Source organism: Gigantopelta aegis, chromosome 11 (genome assembly GCF_016097555.1).
Source record: "Gigantopelta aegis isolate Gae_Host chromosome 11, Gae_host_genome, whole genome shotgun sequence".
Classification (NCBI taxonomy): domain Eukaryota; kingdom Metazoa; phylum Mollusca; class Gastropoda; order Neomphalida; family Peltospiridae; genus Gigantopelta; species Gigantopelta aegis.
Window position 1 is genome coordinate 8,936,186 of NC_054709.1, and position 19,978 is coordinate 8,956,163.

At 35.6% G+C, this 19,978-nt stretch overlaps 1 protein-coding gene across 1 annotated transcript; it reads right to left on the minus strand.

The window, feature by feature from the left end:
* Window positions 1–906: 906 nt before the first annotated feature.
* On the minus strand, window positions 907–11,607 carry LOC121385528 (homeobox protein GBX-2-like). Its single transcript, XM_041516235.1, has 2 exons — window positions 11,103–11,607; window positions 907–1,367 (listed from the first exon to the last, which is right to left on the minus strand). Exons 1-2 carry the CDS (start codon window positions 11,512–11,514, stop codon window positions 907–909), a joined length of 873 nt encoding a protein of 290 aa, XP_041372169.1. The 5' UTR covers window positions 11,515–11,607.
* Window positions 11,608–19,978: the final 8,371 nt, after the last annotated feature.

Below are 19,978 nucleotides of genomic sequence, written 5' to 3' on the forward strand. Positions count from 1 at the left end.
GTGACGTTCGCTTTTAGTGTATAGAAAACAAAATGCTGCAATATTATTGATGGAAAATACGCATTGATTCGTTTTTATGTCCATATTTACAAGAATATAAAAATAATAATTATAATTTTTTCTCTTATTTAATTGAAATATTTTCTTTACTTCTGTGTAGACAATGCTATTGTTCCAGCATCATATATCACATTTGTTACCGTTATTCCGCTGAAAATATCAATCTAAATGTATGGAACTATTTCTCAACAAATTTAGTTATGGACTGTTAACAATTAAAAAGTATATAAAATATGTATTTTTTCCTCAGCATTTACCTTGTAATTATGTCTTCATCAATCCAGAGTGAAAACAAAAATTGTTCAGAAATCATATAAATATTGTCTTCCCCTAAAAGCAAGCTAGTTTTAAAATAACCTGAAATCTATTTGGAGTTTAAAACTTTTTCCTTTTTAGTTTCTGTTTTTCCCATTTTTCAATTGCATTCCCGCATTCGTCTCACAATTAAGTCTGTAAATTCGACGAAAAGTGTGGAATATATATATATATATATATATATATCTTCAGAAATTATGTTATTGATTCTTTGTTTTTCGAGAAACAAGGATGTTTTTAAATAACCTGAAATACAGAAATTAATCTGCAGTTGTACTCGCTTCATAGATATGTCTATTTCAATCCAACAAAAGAAATATATTTCTTCAGAAATTATGTACCAATTCCTTTTCCAGAGCAGCAATCCAAAATTTACATTATTCGAAATTCTCACCATAAATACGAATACCCACAGAGCGGTGTTATCACACACACGCAATTTTTTTATATATAAAATGAGCGGTTTTTTATTGTCTTGTTTTTTTTTCTTTTCCGAATTGCACATTTGAAAAAAACCTAAAAAAACTTTGACTAGGGAACTGTTCTTGATTTCTCCATCTGTTGGTGCTGGCTTCGTATTGCTATCCTGTTCACGTGCACTGGAATGGGCACCACAATTTTAGGCTTGTTCGTCTGCTCCGGGCCCGGCCTGGTATGAACGAGTCCGGCTTTTACACGCTTCCATTTGGCGCGGCGGTTTTGAAACCAGATTTTCACCTGAACCTCACTGAGTTTTAGGTTGTGCGCGATGTGCGAACGCTCCGTTAAGGAAAGGTACTTCTTGCTGTGGAATTCCTTCTCCAGTTCTAACAGTTGTTCGCTTGTGAAGGCCGTTCGCCGCCTTCTCGTTTTGCCACCGGAAGTGGCGTCATGTCCGTCGGATTCGTCCAGGTGTAATGCACAGTCGGAATTTGCGGGGGAAGAGGGTCCGTTTCTACCCATTTCCAGTCTGTCATTCCTGTGGTCGTTTTCTTTGATGCTTAAAGATGGATCTGAAAGAGGTATGTGAAACACTGGTATAAGCAACAGCAACAAGAAAACATTAATTATCAAATTAATCTCTTGGTTTCTCAGTGGAACCATTCTTCGATTTTTTTGTTTTTTAACCAGTACACCATGACTGGTATATCAAACTATGTGCTATATGCACTTATATTTGTGGGAAAACTGCACATTTCATTATTAGAGAATCAAGTTGATCTCTTGATTTCGTAGTGGAACTATTCTCTGATTGTTTTGTTTTTTCTGACCAGTACCCCATGACTGGTATATCAAAGTATGTAATATGTGCTATTATATAATGTGGGAAACTGCACGTTTCATTATTATAGTATCAAGTTAATCTCTTTATTTCGTATTGGAACCATTCTCTGATTGTTGGAAACTGTATATAAAAGATGCTTGGCTGCTAATGGGGAAACGCACCGGGTTTCTTCAAAGATATTTGCCAACGCAGTATGTATCAGCCTTAGGTGTGATGGCTTAACCACGTACATACGTGCGTGTGCACATTCACACATACATACACACATATGTACACACATGTACACACACACACACACACACACACACACACACACACACACGACATACAAACACAGACACATAACACATGTATACTTACAAGCACACACGCACAAACACACACACACACACACACACACACACAAACACACATACACACACACACACACATAAACACAGACGCAGATATAGAGACGGTTAAATTTTGTTTAACCTCTAGACACCTCTAGAGCACTCTGATCTATTAATCACTGGCTATTGGATGTCAGACATGTGTTCATTGTGACATACATTCTAAGAGAAAACAACTACAAACACATTTATTATACTAGATTTGTTAACACGGATTGCCCACCCTTTCTGTTAACTTTACTAACTTGCCTATATCCAAAAGAGGTTCAGGCATGTCCACCCTGAATTCACGCTTGGTATGCACCTAATAGTAACACACATATGAACACCTGTGGCATTTCCTCTACATTTAACCTGAAGATAAAACTAATTTGCGGTTGCCCTACACTTCGTGGGTACATTTTCGAACCGTGAAGCAATAAAAAAATATATGTTTAACAGTAAAATATTATAATAATAAAAGGCTAGAGATTATGCTATGAGCGCTGAGCCCGTCTACATGGGAAGGTGGCGGGCTAAAAAGACATCATTGTTGTCGACAACAAACGACTCTATTTCCATCTGAAAACGACAAATATTTACTCCCAACACCCACTCTCTTCTGTGTGAACGCGATGCAATATTAATTAAATTTGGCTGGAAAAGTTAGGCTGCTGAAGTGCAGAGTGGTCAATAGCTTGAAAAGGTAAAGAAATGCAGGCAGGCAGGAAGAAAGAATGAAGAAGGACTGAGAAAGATAGATGGATAGATGGATGGACGGACGGACGGACGGACGGACGGACGGATAGATAGATAGATAGATAGACAGATGGATGGACGGACGGACAGACAGACAGACAGACAGACAGACAGACAGACAGACAGACAGACAGACAGACAGACAGACAGACGGACAGACGGACGACGGACAGACGGACAGACGGACGAACAGATAGATGAAACAAGAAAGAAACTGAATTGAAGAAAGAAAGAAAGAAAAAGAAAAGGTAGGAAAAAAGGAAAGAAAAAAGAACAGCTTGAAAAAAATAATTAAAAATAATTAAAGGAAAGAGAAAGAAAAAACTGAATGATAGATAAATGGACATAAAGACAGATAGATAGATGAACAAAAGAAAGAAAGAATCCGAAAGAAAGAACGAAAGAAAGAAAGAAAAGAAATAAAAGAAAGAACGAAAGAAAGAAAGAAAAGAAAGAAATATTCAGAACCGAGTGACCCGAGGAGGTTGAGACGACACAAACTCAAAGATTGGTTTCGGTCACGGTTGAGTTGCTCCGCGAGCGAACAGCCCCGCATACCGGGTGAATGAGAAAGGTGTTACAAGGTTGCACAGGTGAAAATGATACGCGACGCTTCCCGTCAAGGTGTTAGTTGAAAATGACGTTTACTTTAATTAGGTTCACAAAAACGAAATTGATAGTAAACTGGGTTGTGGTTTTGTTGTTGTTGTTGTTGTTTGTCGTACGTGTTTGTTGGTTACAATATATGTAAATACTATTGTCCAGCTAATTATTTAAAGCCTAAATTTTGTGGTAATATTATCTTCAATTCCTACTCATTCATTTTAACTTATTTTCGTGCTTATATCCAATTAAGGTTCAAGCACGCTGTCTTGGGCACACATCTCAGCTAACTAAGCTGTTTGCCCAGGACAGTAGGTTAGTGGTTAATTGTTACTGGTTACTGCGAAAAAAGAGAGTGTAGTGGTCGTACACCTATCCACTGAGTCGTTAAAACTCGCTCGGGGTAGGAGCCGGTACCGGGCTGCGAACCCAGTACCTACCAGCCTTACGTCCGATGGCTTAACCACGACACCACCGAGGCCGGTGGTAGTACTGTTCAGCACACTGTTTTTCTTTATATTGTCACAGTGCTGCAATTTCAACCTGTGTGTTATTCATCTAACAGCTGAGACCTATATTATTACATGTACTACCACGTTGTAAACAACGTCTCATGTTGGAAAGGTAAATACAACCCACAGGCCAACTTGTTACTTCTCTTATTCATAGGGGCGGGAAGTAGCCCAGTGGTACAGCGCTCGCTCGACGTGCGGTCGGTCTGGGATCGATCCAGGTCGGTGGGCCCATTGGGCTATTTCTCGTTCTAGCCAGTGCACCACAACTGGTAGAACAAAGGCCGTGGTATGTACTACCCTGTATGTGGGATAGAGCATATAAAAGATCCCTTGCTGCTAATCGAAAAGCATCTGTGTGATCCTTAACCATATGTTTGACGCCATATAACCGTAAAATAAAATGTGTTGAGTGTGTCGTTAAATAAAACATTTCTTTCTTTCTCGTATTCATTTAACATTTCGGTAAAACAATACACATTGAAAAACTACACTTTGTAAATATTTTTACGAAAACAAACCCAAATCCCAACAAACGTCACTTACAACGATCTTTCATCTAAAAGGCTTGAAGTTTAAATATTTCAATTTAAAACAAATCAATTATGTTTTGGATGCAAGTTCTTTCTGCTGTCAATACTACTATTTGCGTAACAAAAGCGCCAGTCTATTGTGAATCAATCAATATATTGTGGAATCAGTGGCGTAAACGCGGAATGGTGCTGGAATAGGTCACATGTGTATGTAAATAAAAACTATAATAGGAATTAGAATTAAAGGTAATAGGTTTTTTTTAATCATCTAGATTTTTAATATTTCAACAGGACAACAGTTATTTTTGTTTGTAACATGATTCGTGTTTCGGTGTAATAAAACACTTGGTGATATTTTTAATATTATTATAAAACTTGAAAGTCTTCATTTTATATATGCTATTAATGTGGACATAATACATTATATAATTATCTTACACTTGATTGCTGTTACCAAAAAAACATTAAACTGAAAAATATCCAAATCATCAAAAACAACATTAAAAGTTATGTATTTATTCGCACAATTTAATATTCAAAAATTATTCTAAGAAACATATTTAAAATATTACTTTGCCTTTTATTCCATTTCAAAATCGGTTCGTAATTTTCTATCAGTACCACTTTACCGAGAATGAAACTGACACCTAATATAGTAATAACGTTTGTGCCATTTGTCGTGTCGTGAATTATACTAAAGATGTATATTTTAAATACTAATTATACTTCGTGACTTGATTGTGCTTATTGTCCCAGAGCAGGGAGGATAGCATTTAAAATCAATATTAAATATTTGAATAAAAGGTTTTGGCTAACTGTTTAACATTTTAACAGCTATTAATAATAAAAAACAAACAAACAAAAAAACAGGCTTTACAATAAAATTTGTTTGATATTGGTAATAAAACGTAATAAAGGTATTTGTTTATTGGGCCTAAAATATACATTTTTATCAATTTGTTTTATGATTTTTATTTTTATTTGTAAGTGATAACAGTACATACATAACCTTTTATCTGGACCTACATGGCGGTGAATGTTTTTTTGTTTGTTTGTTTGTTTTAATTTAACTAGTTCCCGGAAACACATTGTCTAAGGCTTTGGCTCATCCTTAGGATGTTTAATGGTAATAGTTTGTGTTTAACTAATAAATGAAATAAATTAATTGCTAAATTATTTCTTTTAAAAATTGATTAGTAAATAATAAATCAGAATGTGTTTTTAAATGTTTAAATATGGATTAAAAGACGAGTTATTTTATGTTAAAATTATTTTTTTAATAACGTTGCCAGTGGTAGAAAGTATTTTATCTTAATATTAATATCAGGTTATAAATCAGGCGATGAATTAATTGTATTCTTAAACTAATACGCTGTAACAACTATCAGCATATTTTGTATTTAAGTAGTATAACTACATTCAATGTAAATGCGCATTTAACAATATAGTTTCCAATCATAACATCAATCCAAAAGAAACAACTTTCTAAATAAAATAAGTAGAATATTTTGGCCGAAAACAGATCAAAGTATATTTAAAAAACAAAACAATTAAAAAAACAACGTTAACACAATTGTTATTGTTGTTGTTGTTGCTGCTGCTGTTATTTGTAAACATTGTTATTTTTTATTATTATTAATACACAATATCGGTTCCAAAAATATAGTTTTAAAAATAATACAGGCATTTACAATAATGTTGTTATTGTTTTATATTAACTAAATCTATGATCAAAACCGTATCTCTGTATAATGCAGAGTCCAATTTAATATCTAAAAATAACAATGCATGTAAAACACTGTAAGACATTTTAATATACACGTTCATGTACATGTATATTATTTGGATTTCACAGAATTGTTAAAAACTAAAAAACAAAATATAAGATCATAAACTTTGCTCATATTTCAATGGATTATTGTCATAGGTATCTTCATATACAAAGATTATTATTTCATTACGGATTTTATTCAATATTAAATACTTGTAATAGATTGGGTCAAATTTGTGATTAAATAAAAATTCAAATTAGAACAGATTTTCTTATATTATTCGATTAAAATATTTTTTTAATGTTCGCTGTTCTTTTGATCATATTTATAATTCTCTATACGATTTACAATTTTAAAACATTAGAGACTGTGCTTTATCTTTTTTATATGAATATATACTATTTATTTATTTATTTATTTATAAGGATTTTTATTACTTACTTACTTAGTTACTCACTCATTCACTTAACTATCTCGTTAGTAATAATTCATCCATACATTAATTCATCTGTCACTTTGAATTCATTTCTTCATTCACTCATTAATCCATTCCTTCATCTACATTTTCATAAATTATGTTATGTTCCGATCACATTTAACAAAATAAAGGCAACGACAAACAACCATCTCGCGACAAACTAATAATCTCAAAGTAGGACTGAAAACGAAACGCAATTCCGCAGGAAACTCCACACGTAAAGATAAATCTTTGGACTTTTCTTTGGACACGCTTGACCTGTTGTTGTCAAGGTCGCGGCTACTACGCGGTCGTACCGTATTTCCTCTGCTAATTCCACAGATCACGAGATAAATAATCAATGGTGGAATGACTTTTCGAAAGTGTGTCAATGGCAGGACAAAAGAAGATGCTAATTTAAAACTCTATCTAAATTCACTATATAGAAAATACATACAGATTAGTAAGTGTTTTCTGTAGTAGTAGTAGTAGTAGTAGTAGTAGTAGTAGTAGTAGTAGTAGTAGTAGTACTAGTCCTGTTATATCATAATTAATTTTTTGTTATTGGATACATTAAACCGTGTTACTATTATGAATAAGTAGCGTTTAAATTAAATTAAATTAAATTAAATTAAATTAAATGTTGATGCTTTATTATATTTAAAAACACTAAGTGTCAACTGGTAGGATTCGAACCTACTGCACAGATTCGCCGTAACCACTCGGCTAACTAGGTTTATACCGTGTTTTGTGCTTTTTGGCATCTGTTATTCAAACTTCTGTCATCGATAACCCACAATGTGCTCTAGTGGTGTTGTTAAACAAAACAAACGATAACCCATCAAATATAATTAGATTCTATTGTTGCTTGTTTTGGTTTAGTTTGTGTTGTATTTTTGTTTTGTTTTGTCTTGTGGTTGTTTTTTGTTTATTTGTTTTGTTTATTTGTTTTGTTTATTTGTTTTGTTTGTTTGTTTGCTTGTTTATTTGTTTGTTTGTTTGTTGTTGTTTATTTTGTTTTGTTTAATTGGGTTTTTTAGAGGTTTAATGTCATACTACATGTTGAACATATACCACATGTAAATATTAGGTATAAATATTTAAATTTCCCATTTTCTTTTCATAGAAATTGTACTCTCACAACTAATGCTTTTGTCATTACACATACGTAAATCGTTAACATTATTATATTGTATATGTACACATTTATCTTCATATTATTCTTATAAATTGTACGTGTTTTGGTAAATAAAGTACTTCGCTATCCTAAAACAACATTTGACTTGTAGTGAATAGGTTGGTAACAGTAGATCAGATTAGTATTTGTAATATGTATGTGCAACATATTGATCTTTCTAATAATAATAATGACAATAATAATAATAATAATAATAATAATAATAATAATAATAATAATAATATCACTATATAAATATCAAACACGTTGTTAAGTTAGAAGAACTGTCATACGAATTTTTTTTTAATAATTTATAGAAAATAAATAATATTAAAATAGTACCAGTTGTTGTAAAACTTCTTACACTATCTATAAAATAAATATTAACATTTTAAAAAATTAAAATAAAATGAAATTAAATTTTTTTTTAAAATGAATTAAAATAAATATGTATTATTTCAAATAATTTGTATTTAATTTTTCCTCCACCGCATCCCAGCTCACCCCATGATATGGTTCTATCAATTTGTTGAAATTTCTCTATTTGTATGTCAACTAGCTAATTGCACAGTGACCTTTCAGTTGTGGGAAAGAAGAGGGAAGTGTGTTAATTTCATATTTTAACTACGTCACCAAAACAGTAAATAACGCTAAACATATTAATAAAATAGCATGTAAGAAATTGTTTATATGTTTACAGATGTTTTAAGTATTTAAGAATGAGTTTTATCAGTACTATTCTTACTACTCTGACTATCATCATCATCATGACAGTAAAAACAATCATTATTCTGATTATATATACAGTATAATAATAATTATAAAATATAAATGCATTAAAAATCATTATTATGACTTTAAATATAACAGAAAAAATTAAAACTACATTTTAAAAATCAGTATTTTAACTATATATAATAACAGTGAAAATAGAACGTCATTAAAAATCAGTATTCTGACTACAAAAAAAAACAAATAACAGTAAAAATAAACCTACATTAGTTTTTTTAATTTTTTTGACTATATATAATAACAGTAAAAATATAAATTCATTGAAAATCAGTATTCTGACTATATAGAATGAATGAATGAATGAACGAATGAATGAGTGAGAAAGTGAGTGAGTGAGTGAGTGATTGAGTGATTGAGTGAGTGAGTGAGTGAGTGAGTGAGTGAATGAATGAATGAACGAATATATAAACGGCACCCAGTACAAAACAATAGAGATGGGCTACTGGGTGTGAAACAAAGGTAAGCAATGTGATTATTTCGAATACAAATTGTATAATTATATATCTCACTATATAGAGTAGCAATAAGAAAATATATAACTGTACTGCTGTCATATATTACTTTGTTTTATTAACCTTCTCCTCAACAAGAGTTTATATAACGTCTTTATTCTGAATCTAATTTGTTTATTAAGTCAATTTATTGTATTATATTTGATCTATGACTATTGCTTTTGTATAGTCTATCCCACAAGCTGTATCAAAGGTTGTTATATGTGTGGTACCGTTTGGAGGAAAGTAAAATATAAAATACTCCTTGTTTGTAAAAGGTAAATGTTTTTGAAAGCTACCTTTCAGAATTGTTAAATGTATCACCTTCAGTAGACGATAATTATTTAATTAAAATACTGTAATGATATTGTTAAACGAAACCAAATTAGTTTATGTCTATTCGACTCTTCAGAGATACGGGTTTGTCGTTCAAATTATGTAGTCTATAGTAATTTAATGTGGAGTGGCTGGGTAGTTTTATTGTGTATATATAGTTGTGGACTAACGATGTTTTTGTTGAGTGCGTCGTTCAATAAAACATTTCTTTATTTCTTTGATGGTGTGTTTTATAACCGATGTGAGACTTCAATAAAAAAAATAGTTTCTGTTTGAAATCCAAATATTCTATTATATTTGTTGCTACTCTATCATAGAACTCGACACCAGTAACGATACACCATTAAAGCAATAATTATTATTTTAATGGAACAGAATATCTCACCGTGTACCACATACTGCCTTATGAACAATATAAATTTGTATCATCAAATATGTCTTGATTTATAAAACAGTTATAAATTATGTAGGGATAACAAGATAAGAAACCGTAAAGTACAAGAACTTATTAACAAAACAACACTATATAAAATGAGTGATTGTCTGTTTAATATTTAAAGGGGCATTCCTGACTTCATACCCATTGTAACACATTTCTGAATAATAAGAGTCCTTTCAAGGAATAAAATTATGCATTAATAACAGTTCTTGCTTTCAACATGAACGTCTGTAATGTTTAATAATGCAGGAAGGTGGCATCTGTGAAATGGAACTTTAATGCACTGGATGATTGCATAAAGTACTCACACTGGATTCTACAGAAAGCGTCCATCTGTTAGATAAAATCTTTTTTGCCGACAAGTATTTCAGATGGAACGGATTTTTTTTTTTTTTTTGCAGAAAATGTTTTTTGCGTTAAACAGATAGAACGTTTGTGAATTGGTGCATAACCAAAACTCTTAATCCGATGAATGTTTTTAAAATTTAGATAAAGAATGACCTCCTGTGAGTTAGAATTAAAAAAGTAAATTTAATAAAGATATTCAGACAGACAGGCAGATATTTAACTAATGTCTCACCCAATATATACACAGTGAAATACACGAGAAACATTCTTAATAAACAATATAAAGGCCTCTCCTTATGGTTATATGACATATAAAACAATCACATAATCAATAGTAAAATATACAGGCATATTATACGTAATATATGCTTGTGGTATATTTTTGCTTTCACCCTGGTCATCCTAATGTTTATAGCATTTGAAACTGGAGTTAATGAGATTAACTTTCCAATGATTTGGTACCTATTTTTTTTTTAATATGTTCATTTCTAGAACCATGTGTATTGTTGTGTCGTGTCTACATTTTACTACATTTTGTTATAAGGTTATTTCTAGAATCATGTTCCGTTTGTCGTGTCATAATGTATAGTTTTACTACATCTAGACAAAGGCGTCGGAAATGAGAAGTCGCGGGTGAGGAATTGTTCTGTTCCGCAAACTGAAGATTATATATCCCCGAAATTAATATATAACTGCCTTCCTTATGCTAGATAAATGTATTTTCTACTATCATGTGTGCAGATTGTGGTGTCGCAAACTATAGTCTTACTAAAAATTATATTAAAAATTAAAATTAAAATTAAAAAATTAAAATTAAAATTAAAAATAAAATTAAAAAATTAAAATTAAAATTAAATTAAAATATATCCTCACCCCCAATAGATTCTATATCTTCATCATCCTCATTCCCTTCATCGCTGCTGATGGGACTGTCCGACTTGCCACACTCCTCCAGACTCTGCCCTGAATTGGGGGTGGATAGGCGATTCCCGTGTCCGTGGGGCGACTCTGGACTCCTGGCACAACCACCACCACCTCCTCCTCCATAGTTTTGAAACTCCCTGTGGTGCACCGCCAAGCCTTGCGGACTGAACATCTGCGCCTGTGTAAACGCTGCGTGCGCCGCCAAAACCCGGGGGTCGTTCATCGATCCCGCGGGCAGGGGCGCCACTCCCGCTCCTGGGGACATGAACATGTATCCAGAGTAGTACAAGGGTGGGGTAACTCTCGGCTGAGGTGCCATCAAGGCGTCGATAGAAAACGAACTGTACATCGGTCTATGCATGGCGCAAAGTCTGTGTTATAAATATAAATATATATATTATGTTGTATCTGTGGTGTTGTTTTGATCAGGACCTAGAGGTCCCTGGACCGTCTGGTTTAGGAGTTGTGCGAGCTCTCTCTCTCTCTCTCTATCTCTCACACACACTCACGCTGCCTCTCTAACAAGCCGTATCGGTAACGCGGGAGAGATCGTATCGCTGTCAGCTTAAATTGAGAGGTGGTGCCTCCGTGGTCATCCATCTTCGTCCCGTTTCACAACCCAGCGTGGGACCTGTCTGTCAAAAGGACTCCGCCCACATCACGTGACGTCGAAGGCCAGATCCCGTTGGCGGGGAGAGCCGAGACGGCGCCTTTCGCGGGAGAAATTGACAGGTAATTTCGAGCGCTGGACGCGACGTCATTGGACTGTTGCTCATTTCTTTGAAATTGAGCCACGCCAGAGTAATCAAGCGCTATTAATTATGATTGATGAAATTAAATTCGACTTGCCGAAATTGAGGTTGTAGCCCTTGTGCCTCATATAAAGTGAAGGGATAAAGTGTTTTTGTGTTGCCAATCTCGGCCTGAATGGGAAAGAATAACTTTAATAAAAGGAGAATCAAGCGGACTTTACTCGATAACATCTTGCCATGTCAGTTACACTTGTCTGTTTCACAAACCGGCTGACATTCGAACCGCCGCGGCTGGCGATGTTTATTTCAAACACAGATTTCTTATTATGCCTTTTCCCTCATACGGCTCAGTACTCTATTGGCCGCTGCTGCTGGCAATATGGGTCAGTGCGAAATTATTTCAGCTGGGATAGTCCGACAAAATTATTTATTTCAATTGATCTAGGTATGGAGTTTAATGCGGAAGTGTACTTCTGTCGTGTGTCACGTGAACCAGAAAATGCGTATTTTAAGTAGTATTTAAAGGTGATTGATCAAAGTTGCATAATGGTCATTTCTCTTCAGAAGTGTTTATTATTTCTTGTTTGGAAATGTAAGACAGGCGCGTATCCAGGGGGAGGTAGTGAGGGCGCGGATCCAGGGTGAGGCAGTGAGGGTGTGGTCCTAACCCTTTTTTCGACGACGACAAAAAAATAAAATAATAATAATAAAAATAAATAAATAAATAAATAAATAAAACATATATATATACATACATACATACACACACACACACACACACACACACACACACACACACACACACACACATATATATATATATATATATATATATATATATATATATATATATATATATATATAATCCCCTCACAAATCCCTGTATCCGCGCCAGTAAAGATTATACCGTGAACTATATGCCTATAAAATTACAACTAAGTAATTTTAATGACTAGTAAAAACAAATTAAAGTTAGAAATCGGCCTAATAACTACTAGTATAAAATCTTTTACATAGGCGCTGGAAGAAGAAGCAGAAGAAGAAGTTTGTTTTGTCTAACGACACCACTAGAGCACATTGATTAATTGATCATCAGCTATTCGATGTCAAACATTTGGTAATTCTGACACAGTCATCAGAGGAAACCCGCTACATTTGTCCTAATGCAGCAAAGGATCTTTTTTTATGCACTTTCTCACAGAGAGGAAAGCACATACACAGGCATTTGGCCAATTGTGGTGCAATGGTTGGAACGAAAAAACACCAATCAGTTGAATGGTTCCATTAGTGTGGATCTAACAGCAGCTCGTTGGAGCGCATGTCCAGTTGACCTTTCATTTGACCAATCAAAACCTTACTTGCAAAATCATGCCAGTGATTTGAAAAACAATTGAAAACATTCGGGATTATGCCGAGAGTATACGAAATAATTACGAAGTATGCCGGAAACTAATTGCAATATAATTTTTTTTTTTTATAAAATTCGTTTTAAGACCGTTTTAAAACCGTGATGGTATAGCCATAAAATCTGTTTATACTATTATACAATCCAAAGTTTATTACTGCACTTTTCTCTCTGTTTTTTTCAATGTTGAAATAGACCAACAAGTTCGCCTATTGCTTAAATAATCTCGCCCGATATTTTTAGAATTTGTATGCTCCCGAATAGCGCTATAAAAGGCGAAGTGTAATTGATCGATATTTAAATTGTTATTTATAGATGAAATGTCACCTGGACATGGGAGTCCACGCAATGCTATTAGATCTACTGGCTAGACCCAGTAGAGCTCATTTTAATCAGATTGAATAGAAGTCTGACAGCAAAAATAACAAGGGACTATATTTTCATGTATATTTACAGTTTCTGTCTTTTTCTCTAGAGACCGGTGTAAAAGGAACGCAGGTCCGTGGGAACCGAGATCCGCAGGACCTCGATTCCTAGGAACCGTAGTCCTATCAGACCTCCATAGCTTAGGAACCATAGTCCTACCCGGACTTTCATATCTGGTTTAGTTTTAAGTAGTTTGTTTTCCTAGGACTTAAATAAATAACGACTTGCATGGACGTTTACACCGACATCGGTGGTGTCGTGGTTAAGCCATCGGACATAAGGCTGGTAGGTACAGGGTTCGCAGCCCGTTACCGGCTCCCAACCAGAGCGAGTCTTAACGACTCAGTGGGTAGGTGAAAGACCACCACACCCTCTTCTCTTTCGCTAACCACTGACAACTAACTCACTGTCCTGGACAGACAGTCCAGATAGCTGAGGTGTGTGCCCAGGATAGCGTCTTTGAACCTTAATTGGATATAAACACGAAAATAAGTTGAAATAAATAAAAACATTTAGCCTAGAATACATGAAACATTGATGTCATAACAGTGTTACTTGCTGTCCATCCGTTTCAATGTCATTTATATATACAGAACATTGATGTCAGTGTCTTGTATCAATAAAATGGTTACAGTTATTTGCGAAGTATATGTCATATGGTCAAAACTTGGTGGTACTTAATTAATTTTCCGGGGCTAATGGTTCAAAGGTTAGTTAGCTTAACCTGTGGTTAATAGAGACTTTTAAAGGGACAGAGCCTAATTTTTAAACACTAAGGCATATTTTTCACCTAGACCCTAGTTTCAACCCGTTAAAATGGACACTAAGTTTGGTTAATTTACAAAGCTGTAACAAATTTGGATACAACAGAGTGAAACAAGAGTCTATGACGTTGAAATACCCTTAAAAATAGACTAAAACGCTACTGCATAACCGTTACTTCTCAGACGCACGTGCGTTTTTTAAAATATGAAAAATGCATTTTGTGGTATTAGAAACACCAGGATGACCAGAAACACTTTGGTACGGAAATGGATAATCTAAAAAATAAAATATAAGTAATGTTTTATTTCAGTGATAATAAACGGCTCTAATAGTGAGAAATATGCCTTGGTGTTTAAAAACTAGCGTCTGTCACTTTAAAGCCAAGGACATATTCAATACAAATAATAATTAAAAGCATAACGTTGAAATTAGATTCACAACAACCAAAGGTGTCCATACAAAATGAAATCCAAATTTTATATTCTATTTGTGCAAAAATAATTAAAATTTAATATAAGACTAACCATAGTTAATTTACCTACGTTTTGAATAACTTCCATTTATTTCATTCATGGGGCGGGGCGTAGCCCAGTGGTAAAGCGCTAGCTTGATGCGCGGTCGGTTTAGGATCGATTCCCGTCAGTGGGCCCATTGTATTATTTCTCGTTCCAGTCAGTGTACCACTACTGAAATTAAAGTTTGTTTTGTTTAACGACACCAATAGAGTACACTGATTTTGTTTAATCATCAGCTATTGGATGTCAAACATTTGGTTAATCTGACATATTTTAGTCTTAGAGAGAAAACCCGCTACATATTTCCATTATTAGCAAGGGATCTTTTATATGCACCATTCCACAGACAGGATAACACATACCACGGCCTTTGATATACCAGTCGTGGTGTACTGACTGGAATGAGAAATAGCCAAATGGGCCCACCGAAGGGAATCGATCTTAGACAGACCGCGCATCAGGCGAGCGCTTTACCACTGGGCTACATCCCGTCCCGTAAGATACGAACACACATCGTATGATCTTCCCAAAATAACCCACCATACCATCCCCACCCGATAAGAAGGACCTGTTTATTGTTTCGTCGCCTAAATAAATAACCTCTGATTAAAACAACTTGCTGAGATGACGTCAAACACATTCCTTTTTTTTTTTTTTCTTCTTTTTTTTTACCATTTTTGTGTTTTTATAAAACTGAGAAATGGGAAGTTTGTCGGAAACAGGACGTGACACAACCAATTGTGTGTGGTCTTTGCCGAATTAACGAAAACGCACGAACGTTCACGTTCAGGCATTAAGTGGCTAAATGCTATTGTTAATCTTCGTCAAATCTCGGAGAGCATGTCACTGGCGATGACGTATGAGCTGAACTGTTTCCGTTTGGGACGATTATCCAAATCCCAGCCATTAAATGTTCTTATTATGTTTCCTCGTTCCGTATTACCCATGTTCCTCTTGCCTTGAGGTTTTGGAGCCAAAACCAGTTCCGTACTCAGAATGTTTATTTAAAAGGTGCTTCGAATATACTAAGAGAAACAGGTTTAGCTGTTTAGTGCTACTGCGTTGTACCTTAACCCGGGGACGTAACCCAGTGGTAAAGCGTTAGCTTGATGCGCGGTCGGTCTAGGATCGATCCCCGTCGGTGGACCCATTGAGCTATTTCTCGTCCCAGCCAGTGCTCCACAACTGGTGTAACAGAGGCCGTGGTATGTACTATCCTGTCTGTGGGATGGTGCATATAAAAGATCGCTTGCTGCTAATGGAAAAGAGTAGCCCATGAAGTGGCGACATCGGGTTTCCTCTTTCAATATCTCTGTGGTCTTTAACCATATGTCTGACGTAATATAACCGTCAATAAAATGTGTTGAGTGCGTCGTTAAATAAAACATTTTTTCTTTCTGTTAGACATAAGTAATTATGGGGGGGGGGGTGTCTGTTTATGATAATAATAATAATAATTAAAAAAAGAGTGCATTTTTCATATTTTTAAAAACGCACGTACGTCTGAGAAGTAACGTTAATGAAGATGAGTTATTCCCCGTTTCAACGTCACAGACGCTTGTTTCGCTACCGGCTTCGGTGGCGTCGTGGTTAATCAATCGGTCTACCGGCTGGTAGGTACTGGGTTCGGATCCCAGTCGAGGCATGGGATTTTTAATCCAGATACCGACTCCAAACCCTGAGTGAGTGCTCCGCAAGGCTTAATGTAGGTGTAAAACCACTTGCACCGACCAGTGATCCATAACTGGTTCAACAAAGGCCATGGTTTGTGTTATCCTGCCTGTGGGAAGCGCAGATAAAAGATCCCTTGCTGCCTGTCGTAAAAGAGTAGCCTATGTGGCGACAGAGGGTTTCCTCTAAAAAACAGTGTCAGAATGACCATATGTTTGACGTCCAATAGCCGATGATAAGATAATCAATGTGCTCTAATGGCGTCGTTAAATAAAACTAACTTTTTACTTTCTTGTTTCGCTGTATTGTAACATTATCCAAATATGTTACAGGTTTGTAGATTTAACTAAACGTAGTGTCCATTTTTACGGGTTAAAACTAAGGTCTGCGATTTTTTAAGTCCAGCGGCTTAACTACTACACAAGGGGCGTGTTCAGAAGGCCGAGCGCTCGCGAACTATTTGACTGGTACCACCATTTTTATATCATATCATATTGATTTAACATTTGGCGCAAAAACCAGTCTAGCAAGCAGCCTAGATCGCTGGCTTTCCTGAACATGCTTCAGAGACGTGTTTAGAATGTCAAGCACTCTTGGAGTGGAGTGGAACTGTTTTCTCGTGCCCCTCTCCAAAAAGGTTCAGGCACGCCCACCATGGATCCATGTTCTGGCCTCGCCAGTCCACGGTTCCATGGCGGGACTCTTGAACAGTGTGACTGGTACTATCGCCTTTTTATAACTGTTTCGGAGTGGGACGTAGCCCAGTGGTAAAGCGCCCGCTTGGTACGCGGTTGGTGTGGGATTGATTCACGGTGGTGGGCCCATTGGGCTATTTCTCGTTCCGGTCAGTGCACCACGACTGGTATATCAAAGGCCGTGGTATATGATATCCTGTCTGATGGAAGGTACATATAAAAGATCCGTAGTCACCAATTTCCTCTCTAAGACTGTATGTCAAAATTATCAAATGTTTGAAATCCAATAGCCGATGATTAATAAATCAATGTACTCTAGTGGCGTCGTTAAACAAAACTCAAGACGATCGCTCGTACTCCTTACAGGAACATGGCTTATGCGACCACTCTAACTACTGAACCACATTCGCGTTTTATGTTTCCAAATTGAAGATGATTACTTATTTCATAGCAAATACATCTTGATCACTGATCACTTAATAATAGCGATCCTTAAACGCCACCCGATTACCATGCACTCTCGTCATCAGCCGAGTTGACATAGCCAACAAAGACTGAGTCTCGGGGGAGTCATTACCTAGGCAAACGATTCCACAGTCAAAGTGAAATACACACGTCTCCAATACCTGTAGTCAGGTGTGTAATGGGTACGGTAAACATGTGTCGGCCAGGTGTATAATAAATTGAGGTTAATGGGGCAACCATTAGTCGTGTGATGAGAACAGGGGTATTGTGATATATTTTAATGATGATTGCAACACCTAAAAAAAGTTTAGTTTCTTTTTCATTTGAAATTCTGTTCTGGAAAAACGTTTGTTGACTCAATAGATGATTGCTCGTGTATCATTATACGTGATTTGAATATTCAAAGTTATTTTTATTTTCTTCCGTTCTGAAGGAGGGGCGCAGCTCATTGGTAAAGTGCTCGATTGGGGCGCGGGCGGTCTAGGGTCGATCCCCGTCGGTAGGTCCATTGAGTTATTTGTCTTTCCAGGCATGCACCACGACTAGTATATCAAAGGTCGTGGTATGTGAAATCATGTCTGTGTGATGGTGCATATAAAAGATCCCTTGCTACTAATGCCAAAATGTAATGGGTTTCCTCTCTAAGACTATATATAAAAATCCCCTGCGCGTTCTGTAACCTCACCGTGGTGCAGGGGTGTAACATTCTCTTTGAGAATGGCCAATACAGCACAAATCCCCTTGTTTTCTTTGGGATACAATTAAAGTTTTGAGTAAAATCAATATCTATCTGTTTGTATTTTTGCACAGTTCTTTACACTGTGTTTTTATTTAAATCTTGAATTTGTATATTTATGTTGATCATCACTTTATTTGTTTGTATTACCATAGTTTGACACCCAACAGCCGATGTATTTTTCGTGCTGGGGTGTCGTTAAACATTCATTCATTCCATATATAAAAATTACTAAATGTTTGACGATTGGTTTTTGGAAATACTTGACATTAGGATTAAATTGCGTCTGCTTACATCAAAACCCGTGGTACGTGCTATCATGTCTGTGAGAAAGTGCATACAAAAGGTCCCTTGCTTCTAAATTGTGCTAATGAATAAATATAGCGGATTTCCTCTGGAGACAACGTGTCAGAACTACCGACTGTCTGACATACAATAGCTGATAACTAAGTAATCAATGTGTTCTAGTAGTGTCAGTAGTGGTGAAATTACCGTTTCTGACGCATCTTCTGTGCGCCAGAAACGGTAGCTTCATCACTACTAGTCGTCGCGTGAGAGCCAGAAGGTCGTAAGAGGCAGATACGACCTAAAACGTCTCTTTTTTTGCATATTCGGAATCGCCATCATTGATTACATATTGTCACAAAACAATAATTGTAGCTGTGCCCCTTAGTAAAGCGCCCGCCTGATGGGCAGTCGGTTTGGGATCGATCCCCGTCTGTGGGCTCATTGGGCTATTTCTCGTTCCAGGCTGTGCCACGACTGGTATACCAAAAGCCGTGGTATGTACTACACAGTCTGTGGGATGGTGCTTATAAAAGATCCCTTGCTGCTGATCGAAAAAAGTAGCCCATTAAGAGACAACAGCGGGTTTCCTTGCTCATATTTGTGTGGTCCTTAACCATATGTCTGACGCCATATAACCGTAAATAAAATGTGTTGAGTGCGTCGTTAAATAAAACATTTCTTTCTTTCTTTCTTTTTCTGTGCCCCTTTTAGCATCGCTTATACAGAAGGATTTCAATGGTAAACAACAGATTCGAATATTGGACGAAAATAGACGTAACTGACACATACGACTTTCCTCCGATTTGTTTGCTATGTATTATGTGAACACGACTGGTCGTATGTGGTAGATACACCCTTTTTAAATACAGTTCGTTATATAATTATGTCTGATATAGGTCGTATGTGGAAAATACGACCCATGTGCATTCTTTGCTATCTGCCTGTGACAGAAGTTCCAAATTCTAAGTATAATATAGCATACATTATGTCAGTTTGTTTGAATCCTAAAAAAAATATGACTCGTAATAATATGTTTTTGTGTGCATCATAATTATATGAATAAACATGATTTGGTTAATTTTCTTGAACAAAATGCTCTATTCTGAA

Excerpts from the sequence above, each read along its gene's own strand:
- LOC121385528 (XM_041516235.1), bottom strand. The coding sequence starts at position 11,514 with ATGCATAGACCGATGTACAGTTCGTTTTCTATCGACGCCTTGATGGCA. Across the intron at positions 1,368-11,102 it reads AGATATAGAATCTATTGGGG|ATCCATCTTTAAGCATCAAA; the intron begins GTGAGGATATAT and ends TACCTCTTTCAG.